The sequence below is a fragment of the Merops nubicus genome, unplaced genomic scaffold (genome assembly GCF_000691845.1).
Source record: "Merops nubicus isolate BGI_N331 unplaced genomic scaffold, ASM69184v1 scaffold4009, whole genome shotgun sequence".
In the NCBI taxonomy this organism is placed as follows: domain Eukaryota; kingdom Metazoa; phylum Chordata; class Aves; order Coraciiformes; family Meropidae; genus Merops; species Merops nubicus.
In genome coordinates this window covers 5,471-32,090 of record NW_008628896.1, presented here as the reverse complement: position 1 = coordinate 32,090, position 26,620 = coordinate 5,471, and the positions used below count along the sequence as shown (strand labels likewise).

Here is a 26,620-nt window from a genome sequence, read left to right as displayed (position 1 = left end):
TGCCTTCCTGGAAGACAAAGGCAGAGGAACAATTTCCAAAACACATGCATTAGAATAGGCAACCAACCACAAGGTAACTCAGCAAAAAGAACGCCCCAGGGTTCCTGTAGCTTCAAAATAGGACAGGTAAATGAACAGCCAGTTTTGCCTCTTAGAAAGTAAAGTCTCTCATACCCTAGGGAAGGAAGCAAACTGAAGACCCTCTAGAATCTAGGATGCATGTTGAGTGAGGGGGAGATCACTATGCTTCCTCCTCCCTTGGACCCTCCAGCACCTCACAGCCCTGGCATACCATGACAGAGCATATTACAGATCAAGAAGAAATAGGCAAATTAGAACCTATACAACAGCTACTTCAGCAAACAGGATAAAGGCTGTAAATGGTGCCAGTAACTGGAAGATTCTTGTCTTTTATGCAGAAGATATTGAAAAATACCTTTCAGCTCTCTGCTGAAGTAGAAATAAAGAGAAATTAAATTAGAAAAAGTTCAAGAAAAAGTTGAGTTCAAGCTGTATTTTACTCGTGATAGTACAGATATGTTAATATTTCTTTCTAGCATGCTCATATTAAAACTCATCTTTTCATTCCCAGTATACTGTCATCCTCATGTTTCAACTCTCTCAACTATTTTCCAGTGAACTGGACTGGGTAAGTCACACAAGTTATAGGTAATCCAAAACACAGTCAAAAAAATGTTTAATTTTTATAAACTTGATAAATACTTACTATACTTTTAATAAATACTTGCACAGCTGACCCAACCCAAAGGAGAGCAGAAAAGTGGGAACTGCTTTAGGCAATGTGGCAGTGGGAATACTTCTGAAACTACAATCCCACAAAACACATCCTACAGATGTATATGAAACTCATAAGAAATGCTACCTCTGTAGCAAACAAAGCAGATTTCTGAATCATATTATCATAGAATGGTTTGGATTGGAAAGGAGCTTTAAAGTCATCTAGTCAAACACTCTTGCAGTGAGCAAGGATATCTTTAACTAGATCAGGTTGCTCAGAGCCCTGTCCAACCTAACCTTGAATATTTCCAAGGATGAAGCATTTACCACCTCTCTGGGCAACCTGTGCCAGTGTTTCACCACCCACATTGTAAAAAATTTCTTCCCTATACCTAGTCTAAATCTACCATCCTTCAGTTAAAAACCATTGCTCCTTGTCCTGTCACAACAGGCCCTGCTACAAAGACTGTCCCCATGTTTCTTTTAGATCCCCTTTAAGTACTGAAAGGACACAATAAGGTCTCCCCAGAGCCTTCTCTTCTCCAGGCTGAACAACCCCAACTCTCTCAGACTCCTTTATAGGAGAGGTGTTCCATCCCTCTGATCATTTTTGTGTCCCTCCTCTGGACCCAACCCAAAAAGTTCACATCCTTCTTGTGCTGAGGACTGCAGAGCTGGGTACAGTACATGCAATACTATTATATTCATTTATACTAGTATGTCAATATAATTATTTTAGCTTTTTTTCTGGTCAGTTGTTTCTAATCCAATGAACATACCCAGTTAGAGACTGTTCGATGTCTTAGCGAACACTTGGTTCACTTGCCAGCAGTCCGTATAGCCCCTTCTCTTTCGGCAGATGTTTTCTGAGTGACAGCAGCTGTTGCAGGAGATGCTTCATTAGTAGGCTATTGATAAGATGTAATATTCATTGGAAAATTTCTAATTAACCTAGCATGCCACTTTCTCTACCTTTGTGAATCAAGTAAAATGAGATTTCTTGAATTTTCATTTTCTAAATCAACTCAAACACTCCAGATTGTAATTTAATAGGGAACACAACACATTCTGTCTAGAATCTAAGTCATATTTTGAATGGTGCCTTTCCCTTTGTCTATATATTAACCTTGATTCTGGGTCTCTTGACTTCCTACTGGATTGACTGAAAAAAAACACCAAACCAAAAATCACAAGCTGCAGAGACTGCAGATCACTGCCAACACACATTTTTTTTTTTCTTCTGTGAACAGAGGTCAGTCTGTTCACAAGGAATACCAAATACCCAGGAGGATGGCTGGGTTCACCTAGACATCCTCAGCAGTTCCCCTCTTGGGTGGAGAAAGGGAGAAGGACACTGAGTCAGTCAAGATGTTGATTCCTCCCTCCTGTTTCCAGGACTCCTGTTTTCAAGAGGCTTAAGAAGCTTTAGGTCTAGACCCAGGGTCTAACTGCAGTGAAACTGCTGTGATAAATAATTCATCTTCACCTCCCTGTTGAGGACTGTGGCAGACAACTATGTTTCTTAGAAGCAGAAGAACTTTCCATCAGGAAGAGAAGGCAATATTTTCTTATGGGCACTCTTAGCTGAGAACAAACTCCTGCAGGAAGAAGGCAATTGCAGATTCCCCATTCCCCATTCCACTGTGGGATATGCTTTAACTTGCTTTCACTAGCTTAAAATCACAGCAGTCCATAACTAACATGCAGACAAAATAACATACTCTTTAAACACACAGTTCATTTCCTGGAGAGATAATCAAAGAAAAGAAATGAGCTGCATAACAGATGTGTCATATAATGCACCACTACAGCAATACAGACAGGGTAAGAGCCTATCCAGAAGAAGTCTGCAATAAATCTTTCCTAATTATTTCTATGTATCTCAAAAACTACTATATATCTTATGTGAGATTTTGGAGAATGACTCACTTTAATGGAAAACTAATACAGATGATATTAAAATAACCTCTAAACTGGAATTACTGCTGATGGTGTTCAGAGATGTAGTACTAGAGAGAAACTAAAAGAATTAGGCTGTAGTTACTAAACCGCAAGTAAAAAGGGTCAATTTATGTGAATTATGTGAAGAGGGAACAATGGATATGTGCGCATGCACATACATATCGCATCAGTGCTTTCCAACAATCACATATTCTTTTTGTAAATTATTTTAAGAAATAAATAAATCAGGAGGGATCATTACTTACTGTTTACTTAGACTGGAAATTAACGAGCGTTTCTTGGAAAGCTCCAGGGTTCAGCATAGCTGAAGACTCTAAGATATGTTCATCCAAGAGTGTAAATTATTTATCAGCTAAAGAAAAATAGCAGGACATGTTTTATAAATGGATAATTTCTTTTAGAAATAAAATATTAGAGTTTAAGTATTTCCTTAATTTTTGGCTAAAAATATAAAAATTATTACTGTGAATGCTCATTTTTGCCTCCTTGTTTGCCAAGACCAATAGAATTTAATCTTCAAACATTTATTATTAAATGAACTGATATGTTATTGAATGCCCGATGAACTCCACTATGTAAGTAGTTCTTGTTAAAAGAATGTTAGTTCCTTCTTTACCCTGTTGGGTGTTAATTTCTCTTCTGCCACCATATGACAAACAAGTAAACAGAATTAGTTACAGTGAGTCAGTTTTGGTTACTGAAGACACTTGTTTCTGAGACAGCTTGTTGGGAAGCCCCAAAATTCAAAATTTTTCTTAATTTGAATATTTCTTGCTCTTGAAAGTTCTGAGCAGAGTTGGCCTTGTAGTAGCACTTTGGGTCTTGATTTTAAAATCATTATGTACATAAGGAACTTTATATATGTGGAGTAGTTTCATAATCTTAATAAAAGTATTTGAGTATGTGCATACTTGTAGAAACAGAGATTTACAGGTTAAGTTTGTCTTCAGATTATATTTAAATTTCAGCACATACTCCATTCAGGGATATTTAGATAGAGAGATATATTTGGGGTTCACCACTCTAAAGAAGGCTGTTTTTAAAAAAATCACTTAAAGTAGAACACAATTATCATGCTGAGCTAATAAATGGATGGCTTTGGATCCCTGTATTAATTGCTTTTCAAACTATTCACTTCCACAAGGAAAGAAGAGGACTAAGATATCTCTAAGGAAACAAATATTATAGATTTAAAAAAAAAAAAAAACCAAACAAAAAAACAAACTAGGGTTCCAACTGCTCTTGATTTATTGGACAAATGTTATGAAGAATGTTTTTGTCATATTTCATTTTTCCTAAATATGAAACATACTTTAGCTGGGGGGGGGGAAAGTGATTTTTCACAACGTTACGCACATTCATCTCTGTCTTAACAGAAATTCTTTTACTTAGAAGGCTACAGCCATTTTTTCCTCACTATGAGGGTGGTGAAACACTGGAACAGGTTGCCCAGAGAAGTTGTGGATGCCCCATCTGGAAATATTCAAGCTCAAGCTAAATGGGTCTTTGACCAGCCTGACACAGTGGAATGTGTCCCTGCTCATGGCAGGAGTGTTGAAACTAAATGATGTTTAAGGTCATTTCCAAACTCAACCACTCTATGATTCTATGATTTTTTTCTCCTGTGCACAGAGAACAATTACAGTTATGCAACATAAGTAAAAGACAGGCAACTTTCACTCTGTATTTACTTATGAACTTGTATCTTATTACCACTTTCCTGAATTCAAAGAAGCTAAAAGGTTGGATACCATACTTGGTTCAATAGTTTTGGCAGTCACCTCTCTACACAAAGTAACTACCTCTGTGAATGAGAGGACAATATAGTGCTCTCTATGAATTACTCTAACATTGGATTTTTTGCAATATTAGAAAGAAGTGCTGACATTTATCATGCTTTTGAATGAAATATCACCTCACATATGAAGTGGAGCTTTAAATTGTGGCCACAGAATGTTGCTGAAGGGGATATCAGCAGACACACCCACATAATGGCATCAACGTCTGACTTAATCTTCAGAATCTCTTTCCTCTTCTGGATAAATAAATAAAATCTGGAAAGCTACAGAATTTGCTTTAGGAGTTTGTAAAAAATCTAGTAAAAATAAACAAAATATTGCAAGATATGTATTAGAAAACCCAGAAGGTTACACTTCTGAGCTCATTCAAAAGTTCTCTAAAGAAAAATTCAAAGTGGTTCTCTACTTCTCCTCTCCTAGCTCTGTCTCCCTTGACTGAAAATTTATGCAAATGAAGTGACCCAGTTTGGATATATTCTTGTAATTGTCACATCCAGGAAATGCCTGTGGAAGGAGTGGGGCATGAAGATCAAACACTATTGCACAGAGGATGATGTGGGACACGGATAGTCGATAGCAAACATCCCAAGGCTTTTCCTGTGGCAGGGGTAACAGGTAACATTCTGCTTTGAAGAGCCCCTGAACAAACTACTATCCTCCATCAGGAGCCCTAGGAATGAGCATTAGGCCCAGGACTGAGCTTCTGAACTTACTGTCAGCTCATCTGACTGATTCCCGGTAACTTCTTCCTCTGGTCTTCTTGCATGTGCTCTCTACTTTTTCTCTCAGTTAGAGTCTCCTTGATGCTGGTCAGCTTGCTACCCCTAGTCCTGATGCATTTAACTCCCCTTTGAGATCCCTTATTCTAGGGACTCCCCGGAGTTTGAAAACTATTGCATTAGGATACCTCTTAAATTTATGATTTAGGGTTCTGATAGTTGTTATTCAAACCCTGATTCCTCTTTATCCTGCTATCATTTTCTTCCTCTCTTCAGCTAGTGAAAGCACTGCCTGTATTTTTGTTCCCATAGATACTCGTAGTCAAATTTCAGTTACTTTCCAAGCATTTCTGCTGAACTCTCAGCTTTGGTTTTTCCCTGTCTAACACAAGCTCCTGGTGTATATAACTGTCCAACATCTCCCTGTCCTGCAGAATCAGCATCTTCTCCCCACTCTCTCACTAGCCTCTCTCACTGTGTCACATGGCCTCATCCTTCTCTCATTAAAATTTCTCTACCAGAGGAAATACACCTCACTGTGTTTCAAAAGCACTAAAACAATTCTATAGATAATAAAAATAAAAGCTACTTGCAAGAATGGATTTGTCTCATGCTACATCCAGAAATGGGGGGAGCAGGATGGAAAAGGAGGATTTGTCTGGTTTTACACAATATCGACATAAAATCCTAGAGACGCTTCCCAGACTAAGAAAACACAGAGATGGAAAGTTTTTGTTTCATGTTCAACAATTTTAACTCTGCTGCCCTGTCTAATCACGCTATTGCATGATACCTCTCAGTCTGATGTTCGAAATAAGTGATTACCTTATTCCACTATAAAGATTGTATCTTATTTCTTATTCTGAAACTTCACAGGAGTTATATTAGTAAAAAGCCTCCATAAAGTAAGGTCTAGAGGCTTGTTATAATTTCTCTTTTGCTTACAGGTCTATTTGCTTCCTCCCTTTTTCCTCTATGCAGTCAAAGGAAAAGTTAGAGTATCACTTCAACAGATGAAACAGAGGCAGAGGGGTGAGGTTTTAAATAATGTTTTACAAATTTCCACAGTAATCCCATTAGTCAAAAGAGAAAAGACTATAAAGCAGATATTCTGGAAGGTTTATCAAATATTATTACAGGAATTGCAAGCCACACTTTTTTTTTAAGCTAAATGTAAATTATTGTCAGGAGGATCACTCTGGATAGAAGCTCTGTAAACTGTCCTGCACCTGAAGGGTTATTAACACACAACACTCTTGTATAAGACTTCTTTCCTTCCACTGCAAGCCTTTTTTTTTTTTTCTCCAAGGTTTGGTGTCACTGAAGTGCAGTGTAAAATTGTGGCTATTGTTGGCCTCTTAACACACTGTTCCCTTTACAACAAACACAGCAGTTTAGAAGGTCAAATAGGAAAACAATATCTTAAGAAAATAGCCACTTTTGAAATAATAATAAAAAAACCCACAGTGCCAAAATGTTTATCTCCTCGGTTCATGAAGCCATAAAATAAGTACAGCGCCGTGAATCATCTTACAACTTCAAAGCTTGTATACCCAGCGTACCATTTTAGGGCTATTAAGTTGTACAGCTACTGTACTTGTAGTAAATAGTTATACAAGATTGCAGCAGCAGTGCCAAAAATTTCACTCTTCCAACAAAATTTCCTTAAAGCTACACTCTTTACCATGAGCTCACTGTAAAAGCTCATAATATCTCTTACCATCTCAAGAGCTTCTGGACAAAAAAAATTTATTGATGATTACATTGAAAATATCAACTTCCTTTAGAGAATACAGTACTAGATATATAGGTATTAAATTATATACACAGTAAGTAAATAATGAAAAACAGTAAGTTAATTCCTTTGACATACCAGCATTTCTGTAGAAAAGCAAAGTAATTGTTTTGCTCATTCCATTAAAGATCATGATGAAGATTCACTAAACAAAAAAAAATCTCATTCTGTGAGACTGAAGGTGGTACGGTATCTCCAAGATGTTGTATAAACTGAGAAGGAAATAGAAAGCTGCATTTTTCAGGAATATTTGATTCAGAAATGAGCAGAACATTCATTCACCTGCGCTGATACCTTGCCTACATGCAATTTTTAGCGATTTGTCCCAATTAAATGGTAAAAGCCTCGGTTTATATGTGTATATAAAGTCTAGCCCATCACAATCTGTTTGCACTGGCCTTATGTGCAGCTGCTTGCTACTCCAGCTGGCTGGTGTAATGAGAAGGCACTTGTGGTGTCTTACAGAGGTCATCCGGGGGAACTTAAGCCAAAATCCCCATTAGACCATGTGAAGAGCAGGTCCTGTGGGGCATCCTGAAATTTTTGCATATGTCATAGGACACCGTGCAAGATTTGGGTTCATGTATTCTGGCAAACCCACTTGTACCAGTGGCCAAGGTTTCAAAGGAATATTAAAACAAGCTTTAATGCACTTGGCATATTATGAATTGCATTGTCATGGGAGAACTTTGTTATGACCTCAGTTAACAATCATGTTATACTTAAATACTGAAAATCATTTGTTAAGGTTATGCACAAGAAGCTGCCACATGTTCTCCTTTCCCCAGCAATTTGTTAACACCACCAAGATCGCAGAGTCAATTTAAGCAAGTTTGAACTAATGTTTAACAAGTTACAATAAACGATTGAGACCACTTCTCATCTTCCCAACCAAGGGTGTGTCTGCAGATATTTGCACCTCATTTTGGAGACTGTCCTCAGCATGTTTTTATAACACGTCTCTGCCTAGATTATACTATATAGTCCATTATAAATTAATTTTCATTACTCTTTTTGTAGAATAAGTTCACTTCTATCCAGTACATCGTCTAATTAGCTGTTTCTTCTTCCATGCCCAGCTATTTACGTCATCAGAAAGACTAGCTGACCAAAACAATGTCTTTCCTAGTTGCTTTGGCACACTTCTTTAAAGTCTACAGAGCAAATTAAACTCCAAACATGTGCCCAAAAGTCCTTACGCTGATTTTTAAGCTCTATCTTCATTGCATTTTTGGTCTGCTACTATCAATTTCTGCCCTCCTCCACAAATATGCTTTTCAACCCAGACTCTCATATTGAGCTTGAACCTTGATTTTCTGTTAGCTATGTGCCTGCATTTAGCTAAATGAACTTGTACAATGCTTCAAAGGCTTGAGAAGTGTGCACAGAAGAGGCTGTTTCCTGCAACTGCTTTTTTCTACTGGTTAAAAGTGCATTCACTTTTTAGGAAAAGATGTTTTTACCTTTGATTCTGAAGCTTGAAATCTTAGTAAATTAACTGAGAAAATGAGTGGAATCCCAAAGTGTTGTTGTAGGAAATACCTTCACCTAACAGATAGCAAGTTATTAACTTCACAAAGTATACAAAACCTCACTATAATTAAGCATTGTTCCTAGTAATAATGGTGTATTCAAAGGCAACATACCGTGGAGATGAAAATATGGCCAGACACATCTCTTAGAGTACATTTATTGCCAGAACAATCCAGCAGAAGGTAACTTAGGCAAACTGTCCAAGCAAGGGTCCTGTCTTTGAAAGGTGAGTAACACTTCTAAGATTTAATATCAGCAACTAAGAACATTCAACATTTTATAGGGACCAAATGAAAAAAAAGGAAAAAAAAAAAAACCTTTAAGCACCTACCGCCAAAATTCCCACTCTCAGAGGACTTAATTTTAGATGCAGATAAACAATTTGGCCTGTATTCTTTTAAATCAACTTTCTAAAATATTTTAATTTCTACTTTTTGTCATGCATCCTTCAAGCCACAACACCAAGAACTAGCTAGGTGTCCAGCCCTTTCAGAATCCCCAAACTATTCATATTCTCTCCTACTTTAGGACTTGCCTTTGGAATGATTGTTTGTACAGTGCCTAGAAGATCAAACTATTGCTTGGCAGGGATTTTTTGGTTTCCTTAACCAAAGTTTATGAGTTTTGTATCAAACCTCTCCTGTTAAAGCACTTAGTAATGCATATACACAAGAGTCACTTGGCTTAGTTTCTCATTAGGAGCTATTCTGGCAATTAACAGGCACATTTGTTTAAATGTAAAATACACTGGATACACACAAAATAGTTGACAACCTTATACATTTGATTTTCCAATTTCAGAAACCTGCTTTGGAAATAAAGGTTGTATTTGGTAAACCAGGAAGTTTTTTTTACATTTACCAGCTGTAATCATCCTGTGACAAACAGTTTTAGATGTCTGAATATAAAACAGGCCTGAGTCCCCTAACGGTGCTGCTTTGCACCTAAATAAATTTTCATTAATTACATTAACAATCAAAATTAAATGGCACAGAACACAAATGTTTCCAATTGGACAACCTAATGGATTTAGAATGTGGTATATTCTTGTTGAATGTAGGATTTTAACAAGTGTAGACTAATTATATCTTGAAAATCATTAGTAAAGTCATCTAAGTTTCCCTGGTTTGACAGTGAATAGCTTTAACACGATGGTCACATGTCCATTTTTCAAAAGCATTTTGTAAAGGCATGATCCAGATCATATCTAAATAAACAGGAGAACCTGCCCTTGACTTGAATAGACTGTGGATCAGGTCTTAACCACTGTGACTTTGTCAAGAATAGAATTCTCAGGTGATTTCCTATGAGATACGATGAGAAATGAAACACACACAGGTTCTCATTGATCATAGCTTGAGCCCACAAAGTGACATGAGAAAAGTGGTAAAAAGGGAACTCATGAGGACTGGAAAAGACTCAGATTTTATGGGTTATTGATTTACCAGGAAGAGTCTTGCCAAGTTTAAATGAAGGAAAACGTAAAAATGGCATAACCCGTGTGTAATGTTGTTCAGGTAATGCACCATATAAGAGCTATGCTAGTGTTCTCCAACATCCCTTCATAAAGCAGCTACATAATTTTAATGAAACAAATGCGTACAGTAAAAATTTAAGAGATCAGAATCCCTGTGAATTATAAAGTATAAATTCCCATGTACATCGGTATTTTCACAAAGCTAGAAGTACAGCATGTGCAATAAATTTCTAATAAACATTTAAATGTTAACTTTTGAAAATCAGTCTCTTAGATTGAAATTTTTAAAGGTGATGAAATTTGATTCCAAAACTGTTCTCTCATTTCGTTAATACAAACTAATTAAACCACATGAATCAACGTGTAACTTACAGTCAGCCAAAATTGTTACATACTTCCCACAATTCTGTAATCACCTTCCAGAAAAGAAAGGTCATAGCTCATCAACCATAATGCAGAAAAATGACAAAGATAAAAACATCTACTTCCAGTAGAAAAAAAAAAAAAAAATACAAAAAATGCTATTCTGGTTGTTTTTCACATCCTAAACTTGTGGAAAATCTGTAATTTATGGTGAAAAAGATGAACTGTCAATTAAATAAATAATACTAGTACTTCTGGGCTCCATAGTGATGATAAATTTATGGGTTACATTACAGACAAAGAAGTAACCGTTTTCTCAAAAGGGATCTAAATAATCAATATAATTTGATTAGATCAAATTGATCAGATCTGGCTTTTAAGAAACTAATTTTATCTTTAGTTTTTCTAGGTTTTATCAAAAAAAAAGAAAAGATCTGCAATCAAAAAGTTGTCCAGATGTTCAATATCTTTTCTTGAATAAATCTTTCTTTGAAAGTTACTTATATATAAAAAAAAGCTATGTTTTTTATCAATCAGAGTAAATTAATTGTTATGTATTTATACATAAATGAACAATTTGTCTGAAATTAGAATATGCTGCATGAAAACTGATATGCCTTTTTCTCTATTGGTTTGTTATGTAGAGGCTTTTATAGTCTACTGGGGCTTTTTTTTCCTTACCTGGAACTCTCTTTGCCCAGTTGATCATATGCACTAATTCTCTGTCTGCAAGGTTGGTCAACAGGGTCATCATAGAGGCTTCGTTGAATGGTCTATTTGGGTCATATTCAGAATAAACTATGGGTGGCTCAGCTTCCAGTAAGGCACTGACCATCTGTTCTGCTGTCAGGGACAGGGCTGGACTGTTCTTCTTGTTATGTTTAACCACCAGTGGACTTGTCCAAAGGGTGGGAGTTCTCAGCTCTGTAGATGAAGCCTCTCCATTCCTGGAATCCTGCTCCTCTCTTTGACGTTTTTGTTTCATCATTCGCCCACCTCTGCGATCTTTCCGGATTCCTGGAGACACACAAGAACAAAATAAACACCTTTCCTTGAACATCTGTATGACATGGCTTCAGCCACTCAGAAGCTGCTGTTGATAGACCCAAGTAGAGTTAACTCTTGGTTTATCTTCTGAAGGCTCCTTCCTATATATGGAATCTTACATCAGCAGTTGGAGAGAAAAATTTTTTTAAAGTGTAGTGTCAGGAACAGTGCCTTCCTTCCTAGGATTCTGATCAGTTTGGCTTACAGAGGACACTAGACTAGTGACACTGTATAGCTCCCTTAGCCCCACAAAAGGAGGTCAGTAATTGGTAGTAAATAAATATTTCTTCACAGCTCAAACTTCAAAGTATCTTCCTAACTCTAGCAGACAATAACTTTACAAATGATAAGTGATAACTTAGGGATCTGGGTTGACCAGATGAATCACAGAGACAGCGCTGAAAAACTATCCAGAGAAGTTTTGCTCAAGTCACTGATTATTTTAATTAAACATTATCCTATTACTGCACCTGCGATCTTTACAATTACATAAAAAACATGCAAAAAAGTTACCATTATAAGATGAGCTTATACAGCAACAAAGAACGCCAGATAAGCAGATAAATAGAAGAGAAGGAAAGATAATTGCAACCTCAGAATCTAATGTGGGATACCTACAGTCAAAAGGCTGTAATAGCTGCAACAGAAATCATCTTTGCCATGACTGCACATTTCTGCAATGTGCTTAATGCCGTGTGACCCTGAACATGGAGATATTATCAAGTCAGCCATACCAATTAGAACAACATAAGACCTTACAGTGGAACACAGTCTCCCTTTGTGGAAAAGTTACAAAAAAAGTATAATGATAAAGTCCACGTGGACTCCAGCCATAAAGGGAAGATTAAGTCTGGCTCTGAGCGGAGGAGGCACAGGCATTTTGAGGCTGAGCTAAAAAAACTTCAATCAATCATCAAATATGGGTAAGGGACAAGCAAGTAATAAGGAAAGCACACAAGGAATTGAATTATGAGGAGAAGGCAACTTATGATGGGGCTTATTCCAAAGTTTTCATGCAATATAGGAAAGCAGTACTAGTCCCAGTTTGAAAATCAAAAGAAGTATCTGAAAACCATTTGAATAACAGAGAAGAGAGAGCAATTTAAAAACAAAATAAAACAAGTTTTGAGAACTGCTGGCACTTGCAAACAATAAGTGCAAGTCCTTCTGATGAAAGGGGGTGTAGGAGACAGCCTTTGCTCAACTTTTTTCAAACCACAAGAATTTAAACCTTTAGATTCCTAGTCCTTGTTAGTAGCATCTTCATCTCACATCCAATATTCCTTCATATAAACGTTGGATCATATCAGCAGGTGTCCTTTCCCAGTCTCAGAGAGGATCTTTAGATCTGTTTGCCTCTTTCTTTGAATATGGTGATATTTTTACAGAATTAGTACTCAAAGATTAACTTTAAGTCTAATTAATTCAAAATCTAGTAGGCCTCCTGATTCGATTCTATTCTGTTAATCTTTCCAGATAGAGAGTTCAATAAATCCTTATCAGTCCTACTACTTAACCTGTCTACATTCTCCAATTCATTAAACTAGTTGCAAGCAAAAATCTCCGGAGCATTGTTGCTCCCATTTTTCATTCAGCAATACTAATTTTTCCTAGCATTCAGCTGTTTCTGTTTAGGAGAAGAGAGAGAAATTCTTACTCTTAAGAAAAAATGCAAGACTTATTTTGGCAAAACATCATCCTAGAGTTATTCTCATTGCTAGCTTACTTCATTGGAATACTCAATGGAATTCCTGCTTTATTTGTAACAGGTATTTTTGTTGTATACTTTATATCAATGCAATGTTTTTGAATTAAAATTTCCCTGTAAAATATTCAGACATAATCACAATAACAAAGCCACATGGTTCACACACACAAAGCATTTTTGACTGTCGCATATCCCAAATTCCATAGCTGCTCATCTAGCAATTTCCTTTTGAAGAGTTAAAAGAATCCTTGAGGCCTGTACTGTTCAACATACTCATAAATAGATAGACTCAGAACTGACATAATTCAGAAACAAGATCTTGGGTTTAGAATAATACTATAAAAACACCAGATAAGTTAGTTTAGAAAGTAAATAGAAAGCTAGAAATCACTAGGGGAGGAAGGGAGGACAGACCATTTTCATAAATCAAGGTTTTTATTAACTCATGAGTTGCATGCAGTGAACACTGTGCAGTTCTGTTCTTCCCATTTTAAAAAGAGAAATAAAAGAAAAGGAAATTTAAAGAAAAGTGTGTCTAGCAGAACAAGGGAGGTCCTCCTCCCCCTCTACTCTGCCCTGGTGAGACCTCAGCTAGAGTATTATGTCCAGTTCTGGGCTCCCCATTTCAAGATGGACAGAGATCTGCTCGAGAGGGGACTGGAACCCCTGCCATATGAGGAGAGGCTGAGAGACCTCGGGCTTTTTAGTATGGAGAGGAGAAGACTTAGGGGGGATCTAATTAATGTGTATAAATATGTGAGGGCTGGGTGTCAAGAAGAAAAGGGCAACCTGTTTTCATTTATGCCCTGCGACAGGATAAGGGGCAATGGATACAAGCTGGAGCACAGGAAGTTCCACCTCAACATGGGGAAGAACTTCTTTACTGTAAGGGTTCCAGAGCACTGGAACAGGCTCCCCAGGGAGGTTGTGGAGTCTCCTACCTCAGAGACTTTTAAGACCCATCTGGATGAGTTTCTTTGTGACCTCCCCTAGACTAGATGGTCCTGCTCTGGTGGGGGGGGGGTAGACTCTATGATCTTCCAGAGGTCCCTTCCAACCCCCAACATTCTTCTGTGATACTGTAAAAAAAAAAAAAAAAAAAAAAAAAAAAGTATACTAATCCTAAGTGAAACATGTTTGGTGCAAAAAGCAGCTAAACTGAGTAGGTCTGTTTGGCCTTTAAGCCAGATATAAGACTACAAAATTAGGAGTGAATAAGTTTAAGAACACTGACATTTCTCTTCTAATACAAGATGGTTTGAAATGAAACTACCCCACACAAGGTCTTGGAAAGACAAGAAGAAGTTCTCTTTCTCACCATGCAGCAATAAAACTGAAAGTGTGAATGTAGTGAAAGTTGGTATATATATTAGAAGGCCGTAGGTCAAATTTGATAGAGAAAAGAATCCATTCAGGTTTAATAAACACAAATAAGGCACCTTTGGCTTACGTCTCCAAGGCATAGATTACTGGAAGATCAGAGAGGATTTTGTTTAGTTTTGTTTTTCATTTATTCCAGGACTGCCTTGTTAAGCAAAACAAGGATGTGATGGGAAATTGATGTAAAAGAGGGAAGATAGCAACTGTAAGCACATTTAGCTGCTTAAAAGCCTAATAGATTCTAAATAAAAACAACGGTTTTGTTTTTAATTTGTCTACAAGTTTCCCATTGGCTTTTCTTCACTTTGAAAATAAAGTGGTGCACTGAGCAAAGCTAAACATAACTAGTTTAGAGGAGATGTTCCGCACAAACTTAATGTTACAATTTTATTTCAGAATTAAAAACAAAACAAAACAAAACAAAAAATAAAACACAAAAAAGAACCACAGTAAGTCTACAAGGGATTTTGTAGAGACCAGATCTAAAAAAAGTCAGTAAGAGTCAGTACAGTAAGACAGTATTCCTTCTGCATTACATCAGCAGCCTTTATTATCACAGACAGAAAGATCTCTGAATCTGTATAAATATCATATTCATCAGAGATTTATAAAAATAACTACTAACTAATCACCTAACCACTAGACAGACAAGACACATAGTGATTTTCTTATTCATTTTACTGGACCAAATATGAGTATGTCTCTGAAAAATGCAAGTGCCTCCAAATCTCCTTCAGATTAATTGAATTTTCTCTCCATTGAAAAGAGATAATAGTGATGATCAGGCACTAATTCCAAAGTAGACAAGACTATCAAGCTACAGTTTCATTGCCAAAAGTGCAATGATCCTGTAAGATATTTTAATTACATAAATGCATTCATTTTGATTCCAGAATTCAGTCAATAAGGAAACTTGAACTTCCACGTGTGAAAAACAATATTGTAGCAAAAATGGAAGCAGTATGTTTCTTGGAAAAGCTCTAAAACAATTACCACTTGAGTTTTAAAGTTACAGCAGCCAAGATTTTCAATCTCAAATGCAGTTTTATAAAGCGTCACTTTACATGTGGAGCAATATTTTTTTTTAACTCCCTGCCAACAGCAATCTCTCCAAGACAGGTGCAGGAAGCACACGCTCGGCAAACAGAAGTCACAGTACATTTGACTTCAGAATCCCAGGTCCTTACAGTGGGATAAGACACTATTTTATCCTAGAAACTGCTATATAATGTCTATTGGAAAAAGAAGGCTTTTTTTTCACAGTTTATAAACAAAGAATTTTATCTGTTATTACATATGCTTTCTATGTGTGTAATTAAGTAAGATTTTGGTGTGCCTCCTGACAGAATATTTGGGAAAATAAAGGTGACTGGTGAAAGCTCTCTCCAACTCAGGAGCTGAAATGTCCAGGAGAATGAGGAAGACGAAATATTCTTCTTTGCTACCCTTCTTTATTTTAACACTCAGCTTCCAAGGAATTGCTCTGCTGCTTCTTCTTCCAGCCTCTGAAGATAGGGCTGGACCACATAAGAATTCACAGGAAAAGCAGAACCAACAGAAAGAAAAACTGAAAGAGCTAGAAAGAGAATTGATGGAGACCTGAGGGAAAGACGATTCATGTGAGGAAAGGGATTATTTAATGCTTCTAGGATTTCTTTAATAACTAGGACATATTTAACATATTTAATAACCAGGACTTAATTACTTGATAGGGAAGTGATTCTAATCGCTGTCTACATACTTTTTCATCACTTCATACACTTGCAGAGACAACATATCAAACCAAATCCTCGGCTATGTCAAAAGAAGCATGACCAGCAGGTTGAGGGAGGTGAGTGTCCCACTCTACTCTGCTCTCATGAGACCCCACCTGGAGTACTGTATGCAGCTCTGGTGTCCCAAACATAGGAAGGACACAGACCTGTTGGATTGAGTCCAGAGGAGGGCCACAAAGATCATCGGGGGGTTAGAACACCTCCCCTGTGAAGACAGGCTGAGAGAGTTTGGGTGGTTCATTCTGGTGAAGAGAAGACTCTGAAGAGACCTTATAGTAGCTTTCCAGTACCTAAAGGGGGCCTGAAAGAAAGCTGGAAAGAGTCTTACAAGGGCATATAGTGATAGTACAAGGAGTAATGACTTGGAGCTGAAAGAGGCTAGATTTGGATAGAAGGAAAAAACTCTTCACTATAAGGATGATGAGGCACTAGAACAGATTGACCAGAGAAGTTGTAGATGCCCTTTCCCTGGAAGTGTTCAAAGCCAAGCTGGATGAAGCTTTGAGGTTGGTCCAGTGGAAGGTGTCCCTGCCCATGACAAGGGGGTTGGAATAAGATGATCTTAAAAGTCTCTTCCAACCCAAATCATTCTATGATCCTACAGTTCTCACATTCAGTTCACTCAGGTGGTGATAATGGCACCAGTTATTGCCCCATAGGCACAAGAATCAATGACTGTTCAGAAGTCACTGCCACAGAACTTTGAGCTTTGTATACCGTATGCTAATGGTATATGGGTTGCATCCTGTGAAACCTTGTAGTAGTCAGTGCTCTACAAGTTAACCTCCACTTTATATTTGACAGAAATACAGATGGCATTTCAAGCACTTAAATTCGTGGAAACAAAATAGATCTGGAAACTTCACAAATCAAAATACAAATGGAAGCTAAGTGCCAGAACAGGTGAACCAGAGTTCAGTTTCTAGGTAGCAAGCATATAATCAATAGCTTCTTGTTCATATCAGTGTTGTTTTGTGTCTTACTAGAACTGTTGTGCAAAATAAATAACTTTTAACCCGTGGAAGAAATCAGTTTTTAACTTTGAAGATTTTCTTCCCTATTTGCAGCCTTTTCTTTTTATTGCTTCCTTTCCATTTCAGCAACACAGCTGCTGCAGCTCTTAGGAGGAACAGGTTCAGAACCGGGCTGGCAGTCACATTATGGGACAGGACAACCTTATACACAGGGAAAGACTGCAACACCTATGTTAAATAGGATTACAAAATGAAGACTTTTCGCTCTTAAATAATTTGGAGGAAAAAAGTCGGAGTGGGAATAATGAATGTGAGGATGGCATGAGAACTTTGCGGAAACCGCCTGTAGCAATCAACAGTTTGTGGCCACACTTTGAGGGGAAAAGAAATCTTGGTAAGAAGGAAAAGGAATAACTTTTTTTTTTTTTTCCCCCTAAGAGCACAACAGAAAGATGGATCTATGACTGTCTTTGGAAACAGTGATCTGTAAATGGTTTACCAGCTAACATCCCAGTTTGGAGTAACCTTTGAACCTGAGGCTTTTTGCCCACAGTTCTGCTCCTCATCAGCAGATCCCAGCTTGTAAGAGACATTTGACAGTTCTACATACATGCACAGCCTTGTAGCATTAACAGCCTATAATTCTGTCAGTTTGTCAAAGGAGTATTTCAAAAGTGCTTGGACACACCTTCTCCTCTAAATAATTTTGTTACTCTTCAAGACTGATCTACCTCATCAGAAATATGTTGAAAAGTGATAGAGAGAAAGAATATCTTGTGTCTTGTAAAACAAACTCTACTTGAGAATAGAAGACTAAACGTATGTGAAAAGTGAGTTTATAGATGAGAAGATATCCTTGGGAAGGCCAGAGTCTATAGGCCAGCCGATGATCAGAGTACTAAAGGAGCACACAGAGAACATAGAATCATAGAATGCTTTGAGTTGGAAGGGACCTCAAAAGGTCATCTAGTCCAACCCCCCTGCTGTAAGCAGGGACATCCCCAACTAGATCAGCTTGCTCAGAGCTCCATCAATCCTGACCTGGAATGTCTCCAGGGATGGGGCCTCCACCACCTCTCTGGGCAGCCACCAGTGTTCACAACAGAAGAAAACAGATTTTTCTATACCCTTTGTATTCCTTAGGAAAACCTTTCTGAAACCCAAATGAATGTTGAAGAGACTAGATGTCCGAAAGCCTCTCTTAAATAATCAAATAAAGGAGGGATTGCCTAAACTGCTGGAGAAGAGTTCTGTGACTCAGTCCAGGCTCACTTTTGTTTCATTGCTGCCGCTGGCAAAAGTAATTGCAAACTGAAAATGGTTAGAACAAGCCAACAGTTCCCTTATGGACACAAACCTAAGTCTCATACAAGCACAACTGGCTTCAGAGCCTAAACAGTGGATGCAAGCAAGGCTGGTGTCTCCTAGTAACCTTTTAAAGTAATTTTGCTTTGCAAATAGATGTCATTAGGTGCACCTCTGCTGAATTCAATAGTTTTCTAATGCTTCATTGGAAATAAAATAAAATCCCATAGCTTCCTCTAAAACGTAAGGTCACTGTAGCTGGTGTACCTAAGTAGAAGTCAGGAATATAATTACATTCTTGATAGATTTCTAACAAATGGAGGTTGCTGATGCTATGACTGCAATGTAGGCCCTAATATTGTAATGTATTTTGACCTGATGGTCCATCCAAGGTCATTTTGAGAGCTTTTTTGCTTGGTTCTTTCCACAAAAAATACATTTGGTCACAGGAAAGTAATGCCACTTTCCAAATTCAAATTTTATGAGCTTAATAAATTACTTATTTTGAATATGATTCAGACAGTCACCCCCTTTATTTCATATCTATCTCTCTTTTAGAAAAAAAAAAAAATGTAAAAATGCTGAAAGTCCAGGTGTCTTGACAATTACTTTAAATAAGAAATATTGACTGAATTTTTAAAAAAAAATTAATTAGAATTTAATGTCTAACCTTTGAGCAGGCCTGTTCATGTGACACTGCTTAGCAGCCTGGTTCCTGACAAAGATATCTAGACCCTCAGTAGTATAAGTAACAACAGATTTGGTTTTAGTCTGTGCAACTGGATGTTACAATCTTTTCTGCTTTGATGTCGTTGATGTTTAGATGGGTGTGCTTTTTTTTTTTTCAAAAAACTGTCTCTTGTTCTTTTCCAGATCGAAACTTTCTTCTCCTCTATAATCAGAACTACCTTCTATTAAAATAAAGAGGGAGAGAGAAGCTGCAGTGGACAGATGCAGGGCCCAGCGCTTGCATTCAAGATATTCTAGTCCAGCACCCGGCTCTGCCACTGGTTCACTCAGTGACTACATCACATTACAGATCACACTGCCACAGTATTCCTATCAGCTACAATGCAGATCATAAAGCTGGTCTTCCATGTAAAAGACTCGGTGACAAAAAATGCTGTTAACAAGCAGGCAAATTTAATGTAGAGTCTCTAATGACTATTCACAACTCACAGTTTGAGAACCAATAATCTACTAATTACAGATGAAGGTGCAAGACATGATCCATCCTAATTTGTATTTTAGTATTCCATCTTTGGCATTCGTAGCACGTCTTAAAGAGCAAAGGAGGACATGTAGAAAATAAGCAAGAGAGGTTCAATTAATCCATCGTTCAATTTAATCCCTTTCAGTGCTGACACTCCTACACAAATCATACTGGGTTTTGGCTACAATAAATATGGCAACAGCCTCATTTCTAGGCAATATTTACAGTGAAGCCATAAACATTTCAGAGTCACAATAGAGCCTCTACAGGAACCATACATCAATCATGATTTGGAAAAACTAAGTAGTTTTAGGAGTATGAGTCCATTAGTATAATTCTTGAAGACAGTGAGAAATTGTAAGTGTTATGTTTTAGAAACAGGATAAATTAATTAGGCTATTGAAGCTATTTGGCCTGATGTATTAGGACTGAGAGAGCTAGAACTGAACTTTCAATGTCTAACCAAGTGAAGAACCAGAAGCTCTAGTACTCTAGGAATTTCGCAAGCTCAGTAAGGAGAAGACACCAGCAGTTCTGACCTCCATATGCTCGCTCAAAACCAGAGAATCCAGAGTGACATGCTGAGGTACCTATAGTATGAACAAGTGACAGAGGTAGAGACACTGCAAGGATCCTAGACTTCATTTCAAATTAATCGGCATTTATTTATTATTTAAACAGGGACTGTCTCATTGCTGTATCTATTCCCAAGTAATATCGCAAATAAAGTAACTCCTAATTAGGCATTTTAAGTATGCAAAGATCAAAAAGCACATGTAAAAAAATATAGATATAATTAGCTTTACAATCTCAAAAAAATATTCAAGAGTAAAACATCAAAAGTTCTGCAATATTACAATTTTTTTTACATAACTAGCTATAGCATATAATAAGTATAAAACCCTTTTCCACTTGATAGTAAAAGGTCTTAAAACACCCTTGTCTAAATTCAGTGTTGAACCTGCTTTGAACAGGTGGCCCGATGAGAGTTCCTTCCAGCCCAAGTCATTCTGTGAAGTAGAATAGGAAGACCACGTATTTTTGGCAAAAGTGCTCAGAACAATGGTCTCTCTTTCTTATTTTTGGGGTATAACAGTGGAATATTTTATTTTGGGGCAACTGAATAGCAACAATCCACTTTGCATTTGCAAGGAGAAGAAAAAAAATTTCATTTAAAAGTCTAGTTTCAATTCCATCTTCTTTTCCAGGAGGCTGCTCTAAACTCACAAAACTTTGCTTCAAATGCTGCTTGAGTACCTGCTTTCAGCCCACAAATTACATCTTAAAAATGTGCATTTCCTCATATATTTATCAAGCCCCAGCTACACAGTTATTTGGCTGAGTACAGAACAGTATGTCTAATAAATATCATAAAGGTTCTCCTCAGGCAAACCCAAATAGTTTCATGTTGTTAGTCCATTTTCCTTCATTCACTACTTTCTATTTTTAACATAATATTTCACTAAAAGATAATTACATGGAAAACTAGAAAATCTGGAGCCCTTCCAATGGTTGCATCAGACATCAATTCACCTCTGCTTTTGAGAATAACTTTGAGAACTCTCTAGGCTTTTAGCATGAACAAGTATAGCATTCAGCAAGGAAGCACAGCTCTCCCCCTTTAAAGACAAAAATCAGCAAGGTTCTTCTCTGAGAGGATGGCAAATTTGCCAATTTTTTTTCTTTTCCCTGTAAAAATTTGTCTTATTCAAAAGGAGAGAGTGAAGCATTTGGGCAAAATGTAACAGCTACAAATTCTGCCTCAGATGCTGACTAGATCAGCAGAGGTTCTGACAGTCTCTCAAAGCAGCACAGTAACAGATAGAGAAGGAAACACTTGCAAACATAAGAAGAGGGAAAGAAAATAGCTCTTCAGTACTGAAATAAGTTTTTAAAAGATGAAAGAACACCAGGACAAAAGAAAAAAAGGTAAAATTTCCACAGAAACTCATAAATGTTCCCACAGCATAGCTCAAGAGCTACTTGAAGCCTGCATTTTTTCTGAATGAAGCCCCAATACCATACTTCAGTTGTGTCTACTCAATCTAAAATTATATATATACATGAACTTTTTCATGGTGCATTGAGTGACCTTCTGTGAGAAAAATCTCAGAAAAAAAAGCTTAGAACCTGTGTTTAAAATTAACCAGAGACATTACATCAAGATTTTATCTAGCTTCCTCCATACTGAAACTTAGTAATTGCTCAGAATTTGAAAGATTAATAGCATAGTATCTGGGAGGCTATTTTAATTATTCAATTGCTCTTTGATTTAATACACTTCAGCTCAATCAAATTAGTTGCTTCCTGCTCTAGGAGCCATATCAGCTGCCCAATGAGGTTAAAAGACAGGAAGGCAGACACCAATGCTGAGGATATGTTCATTGCTGTGTACATACCACCTTTCATCATTCCCACTTCATAGCATTTTCTTAGTCGGCAGGCTTGGCAACTCTTCCTTCTATTCTTGTCAATGGTGCACTGGTTAGTAGCAGGACACATGTAGTCATTGTGCCCTGAAAACCAGAGGTAAAGTAAGGACACAGTTATAACAGACATAACAAAATTGCTTATAATAGTCTCTTATTTTTCACTGAATATTTAGTACAGTATCTAAACATCTCAGTAAGAAGGCAGGATTGCCACAAAAATCTATCATAAAAGTATTGGTACAGACAATGAAACTAACATCTATTTACAATACATTTATTCACAAGTTCTTTAAAAGCACTAATAAGAACACAAATTACAACTTCTGTACAATAATTAAAATAATGAATAACTAAAGCAATTGCAAAAGAGCATAGATTAATATGAACAAGTCTGTTGACTTCTTTGCTCTTAGCCCTAGAAATACAATGCCATCTGGTCCTTGTGCCTGTGCTGATGTTTAACCAACCGACTGCAGAGAGTGGTTACAGGTTTACAGCATTAGAAAGGCCTATGCACAGAGCATTTTTTAATATCTACCACAATCTGAGGCAGTTAAGAAACAAACAACAACATAAAATAGAATTTTAGAATAGAAACATAAAATAGAAGCAACAACCATTAGCTAATGGTATCTCAGTGATAAATCAGTCTCTATTTCCAATTGTATGTCTACTGATATATGCAAAAAACTTTTGTCATGACAAATTATTAAATTATCCTGTTCTGCAACCAAGTTTGGTATTGGTACCTTTTCCTCCAGAGCTCCACCTTCCTCATTTATTACCCTCTACAACTGAATTCTTATTACAAACATTTTCCGTGTACCATAATTTTTTATTGCCAACAAGCCTCTATTCCTATTTTCTCTTTAAAAAAGTGTGTGTTTATATCTGTTACAGAATTATGTTCCAACCACAGACAAAGTTTAGCAAGGACAAAAAACACTATCTAAAATGATTCTATTGGTGCTCTGTATTCATCTAAACATAACTAAAGTACAGCACAAAATGAAACAATTTTACTGCAGAACTGTTTGTTCTTTCTTTCAGGTCAAGGGATCAGCTTCAGGTAGAGTCAGGTGGAGGTTTGACAGAGGCCTTGGCCTCATCAGATCATCTCTCCTTGACTAGAAATTAGAAAATGGAGTAAAAATTACTATCAGATTACAGCAGGAACATCTGCTCTCCAATGCTACAGAACTAGGAGCCAACAAAATATACAGCCAAACTGTAAGCTTGTCAATATGGTGACAGCTGAACTACACACTTTTTCAAATAGAGAGAATTATTATTTTTTATCTCTACTTGACAGAACAGTATAATACTGGAAAAATCTGAATCCACTGAGGTAAAAAGGTAGAAGCAAAACACTACCTAACCTTAGCATGAAAGACTTTTAATTTTCAGCTCCTCTGGTAGGATACGGACTGTTCTATAATGGATTCAAAGTATTTCACGTGTAAGGAAAAAAAAAATTGAGTCAGAAAGAAATCTGCTTCAACCATACAAAAATGCAACATCTACGGGGAAAAGAAACAAAAAGGGCAAGCCGCGTTTTTAAGAAAACACATTTTTATCAGGTCACACCAATAAGCAAAAGACTGTGGCAACTGACCTCAATTCCCAGCCTTATTTTATAAGCTAAGATCTGATAAGCACGAAAGATGGAGAACTTTAATTACTATTTTTAAAAACAAATAAAGACTTTGACAGAGTATCTAATCCCAGTGAATCTTCCTAGTGAAATTAAAAGGCAAATTCACAAAGGGAACAAGCACAGGCTCTGAAAACAGTAAATAATCCAGAACACCATTTAACTGCCTGTAAAATAAGCAGATCCATGTTTTTAGGTCAAAGCTGAACACATGCTAACCTCCTTTGACAGACTGGCTGATGCTCATAAGGTTCAACTCTCAAAAAAAAGTGACGGCATGTAAAAATCAAGTGGAATCAGTATCGGCAGGACAGCCATCCTTTTTCCACAGTGCTTGAAGGGGTGATAACCATTTCTTTTGCTCTGAACCTAGATTTCCTTATGCAATCTGAAAGCATTTGGGAATAGGCATTTGGTTTATAGAATAGCACATAAAATAATTCTATTTAAGTTAGAGCTTCAGTCCCTACCAAAATTTACATGATTCATATTATCACAGTTTTGCATTGAAAAGTTTTATCTTAAATATATGCTTTAAAGGTTAGTGTAATTAGTCCATTTTCAACACACATGATCAGCATCTTAGGCAATTCACTCTTCTTTCAAGGGGCTTGACAGACTTCACAGAATAAAATCTGTAAAATTTTGAACACAAAAGCAGAAATATCTGTGTGTGTGGCATACTTCTTCAGATTACCAGTGCCATAGTAATGTCATTGTTCAGACTTCATATTTCTTGTAAATCTAGGAAGAAGTTAACACATTTAGTTTTAGTATTTCTCATATTTTTTTTTTGTTTAGTTTCACCAGCATGCCTTCAGGAGACTGGAAAATATGTACGCAACCAGAATAAAATGTTTGGTAATTAGAGTATATTGTAGAAATTATTATCAAATAAATCAGAGAAGAAGAAAGAAACAAAGGGAAGAGGGAAGGCAGGAAACCTTCCTGCTTCTCCATAATATAATCTGATTACAAGTATTCAGCCACAGAAAATGAGAAAGGACAGACTAGGGCAGTCTAGCTCATGGAAGGGAAAAAGAAGAACACAATTAAGGAACAGGTAACAGGCAAAGTTAAGTTTTGTTTTAAAGTGAAGTAGTATAACTCAATAACTCTGCTGTAAAGTGAATTGTCTTTTAGCTATTCAACCCTTTGTTTTATCCTTAAAGCTCACCTTATGGCAAGGTTGATTCTGAACAATTTGACTCAGTGGAAAGGATTTCTCACTGGTGGGAATCATCAACATGAAAGTGGCACATATTAACAGGTGCCCAGATGCCCTGCACTTCATTTTCATGGTATCAAAAGACTAATACATGCTATAAGAGAGGCTAATTAGGACATTTGGATAATTGGTATCACAGGGAATGCCAGGAGGAAGAAAAGTCTTCAGTGATCACTGATACTCATAAAGGGTAATATGCCACTTGGACTCTGCCATCTTATTGTAGAGTTTTTTTTTTTTTTTAAATTATCAGATAACCTGCACAAAATTTAAGGCATTGAGCTTAATAGGGTAGAGCCCCTAGTTTTAATCCCCCATATGTATGACTTACACTGTCATGCACTACAAAGGAAGAGTTTAAGGGAGCTATTGGAGGAGCCTGATGAGGAGTGGTCTGTTTGTTTTCATGATATCTCACACATTGTACATTTTAAAACAGTAAAAATAACATTAGGAATTTACTTAATCTTCTAACACTGTTTCAGATATGACAACCTGTATGATAATGACCAACAATAAAGGGTGTGGGGGGGGAGGATGGGGAAGCAAAGTGTCATAATCAAAAGACAACATCTGAAATTATAGTGATTTTGAGTTTATTCTAACCCAGTTTATCATAATCAGAGCTTTTCCTTACTGCACATCCAGTCTGACTTCCTCTCACCACCATGAGTCATGTGGCTAGTAATTATGTTCAGAGACTCAACACTGTCCATCTAAGGGTTCTCAAGATAACTGTGGTCTTTGCAACAGCAGTGCATGCTTGATTCCGAGTGGGTGGATGAACTATCTGTGAGGGCTTCAGTGAGCAAAACACTCCATATTTCTTCAAAGTGTTACTATATTCAGCAGAACATTTAAGCATCTATGTACCTCTAGCAAGTAGTCCAGCACAGTATATATGGTTAAAGTTCAGTACTTGCTTGAGTGTTTCACTGAACTGCAGCTTTGAAGAGCTGAGTTGATTTTTGCCTTTGACCAGCAAGGATGAAAATTAGGATCACATTAATATATCAATAGCTATTAACATAACACATAAATATTTTTTCTTAATGTATAAACAGTTGCCATATTATATTCAAGTAACCATCAAGTTTAGTCTGAGGGAATGATTAGTTTAAGCAGTACAGAAATTGTACAAAAAAAATTGATTTAAAAAAACTGGCTTGTCAACAGGCCATCTTAAGAACACTTGATGACAAATCTACAAAGCCAGTAAAGGAATATTTTTGTCAGGTGAATTTTGTATGACATCTAAACTGTTGTACTTGAATTGACTCAACATATATTTCAAACAAAGTTAGTAATAATTATTGTCATTTTACTAATAAATGCTTTTCTTTAAATTATTTCTTTTCAATCTTCACGTCACACAGATTTCTTAAACAACTCTTTTATCTATCTGCACAAGGCATTTGACAGGTTAGCCATTACCTGTGGAAGCACCAAGTCCCTCTATGATCTGATAGTGAAATTCTGCTAATTTCATACATGTAGGTGAAGGGAAGCCTAGAGTGT

General features: G+C 36.8%; 1 protein-coding gene across 1 annotated transcript in view; it reads right to left on the bottom strand.

Annotated features, from left to right (window-relative positions):
- ESR1 (estrogen receptor 1) overlaps positions 1 to 22,347 on the bottom strand; it is a 62,692-nt gene extending 40,345 nt beyond the window's left edge. Inside the window, exons 1-2 of the mRNA XM_008946801.1 lie at positions 22,188 to 22,347; positions 11,068 to 11,403 (exon numbers count right to left, since the gene is read on the bottom strand). Of these exons, the coding sequence (XP_008945049.1) occupies positions 11,068 to 11,403; positions 22,188 to 22,347 (496 nt within the window). The remainder of the gene's footprint in view (positions 1 to 11,067; positions 11,404 to 22,187) is intronic.
- Between the last annotated feature and the right edge of the window lie 4,273 nt (positions 22,348 to 26,620).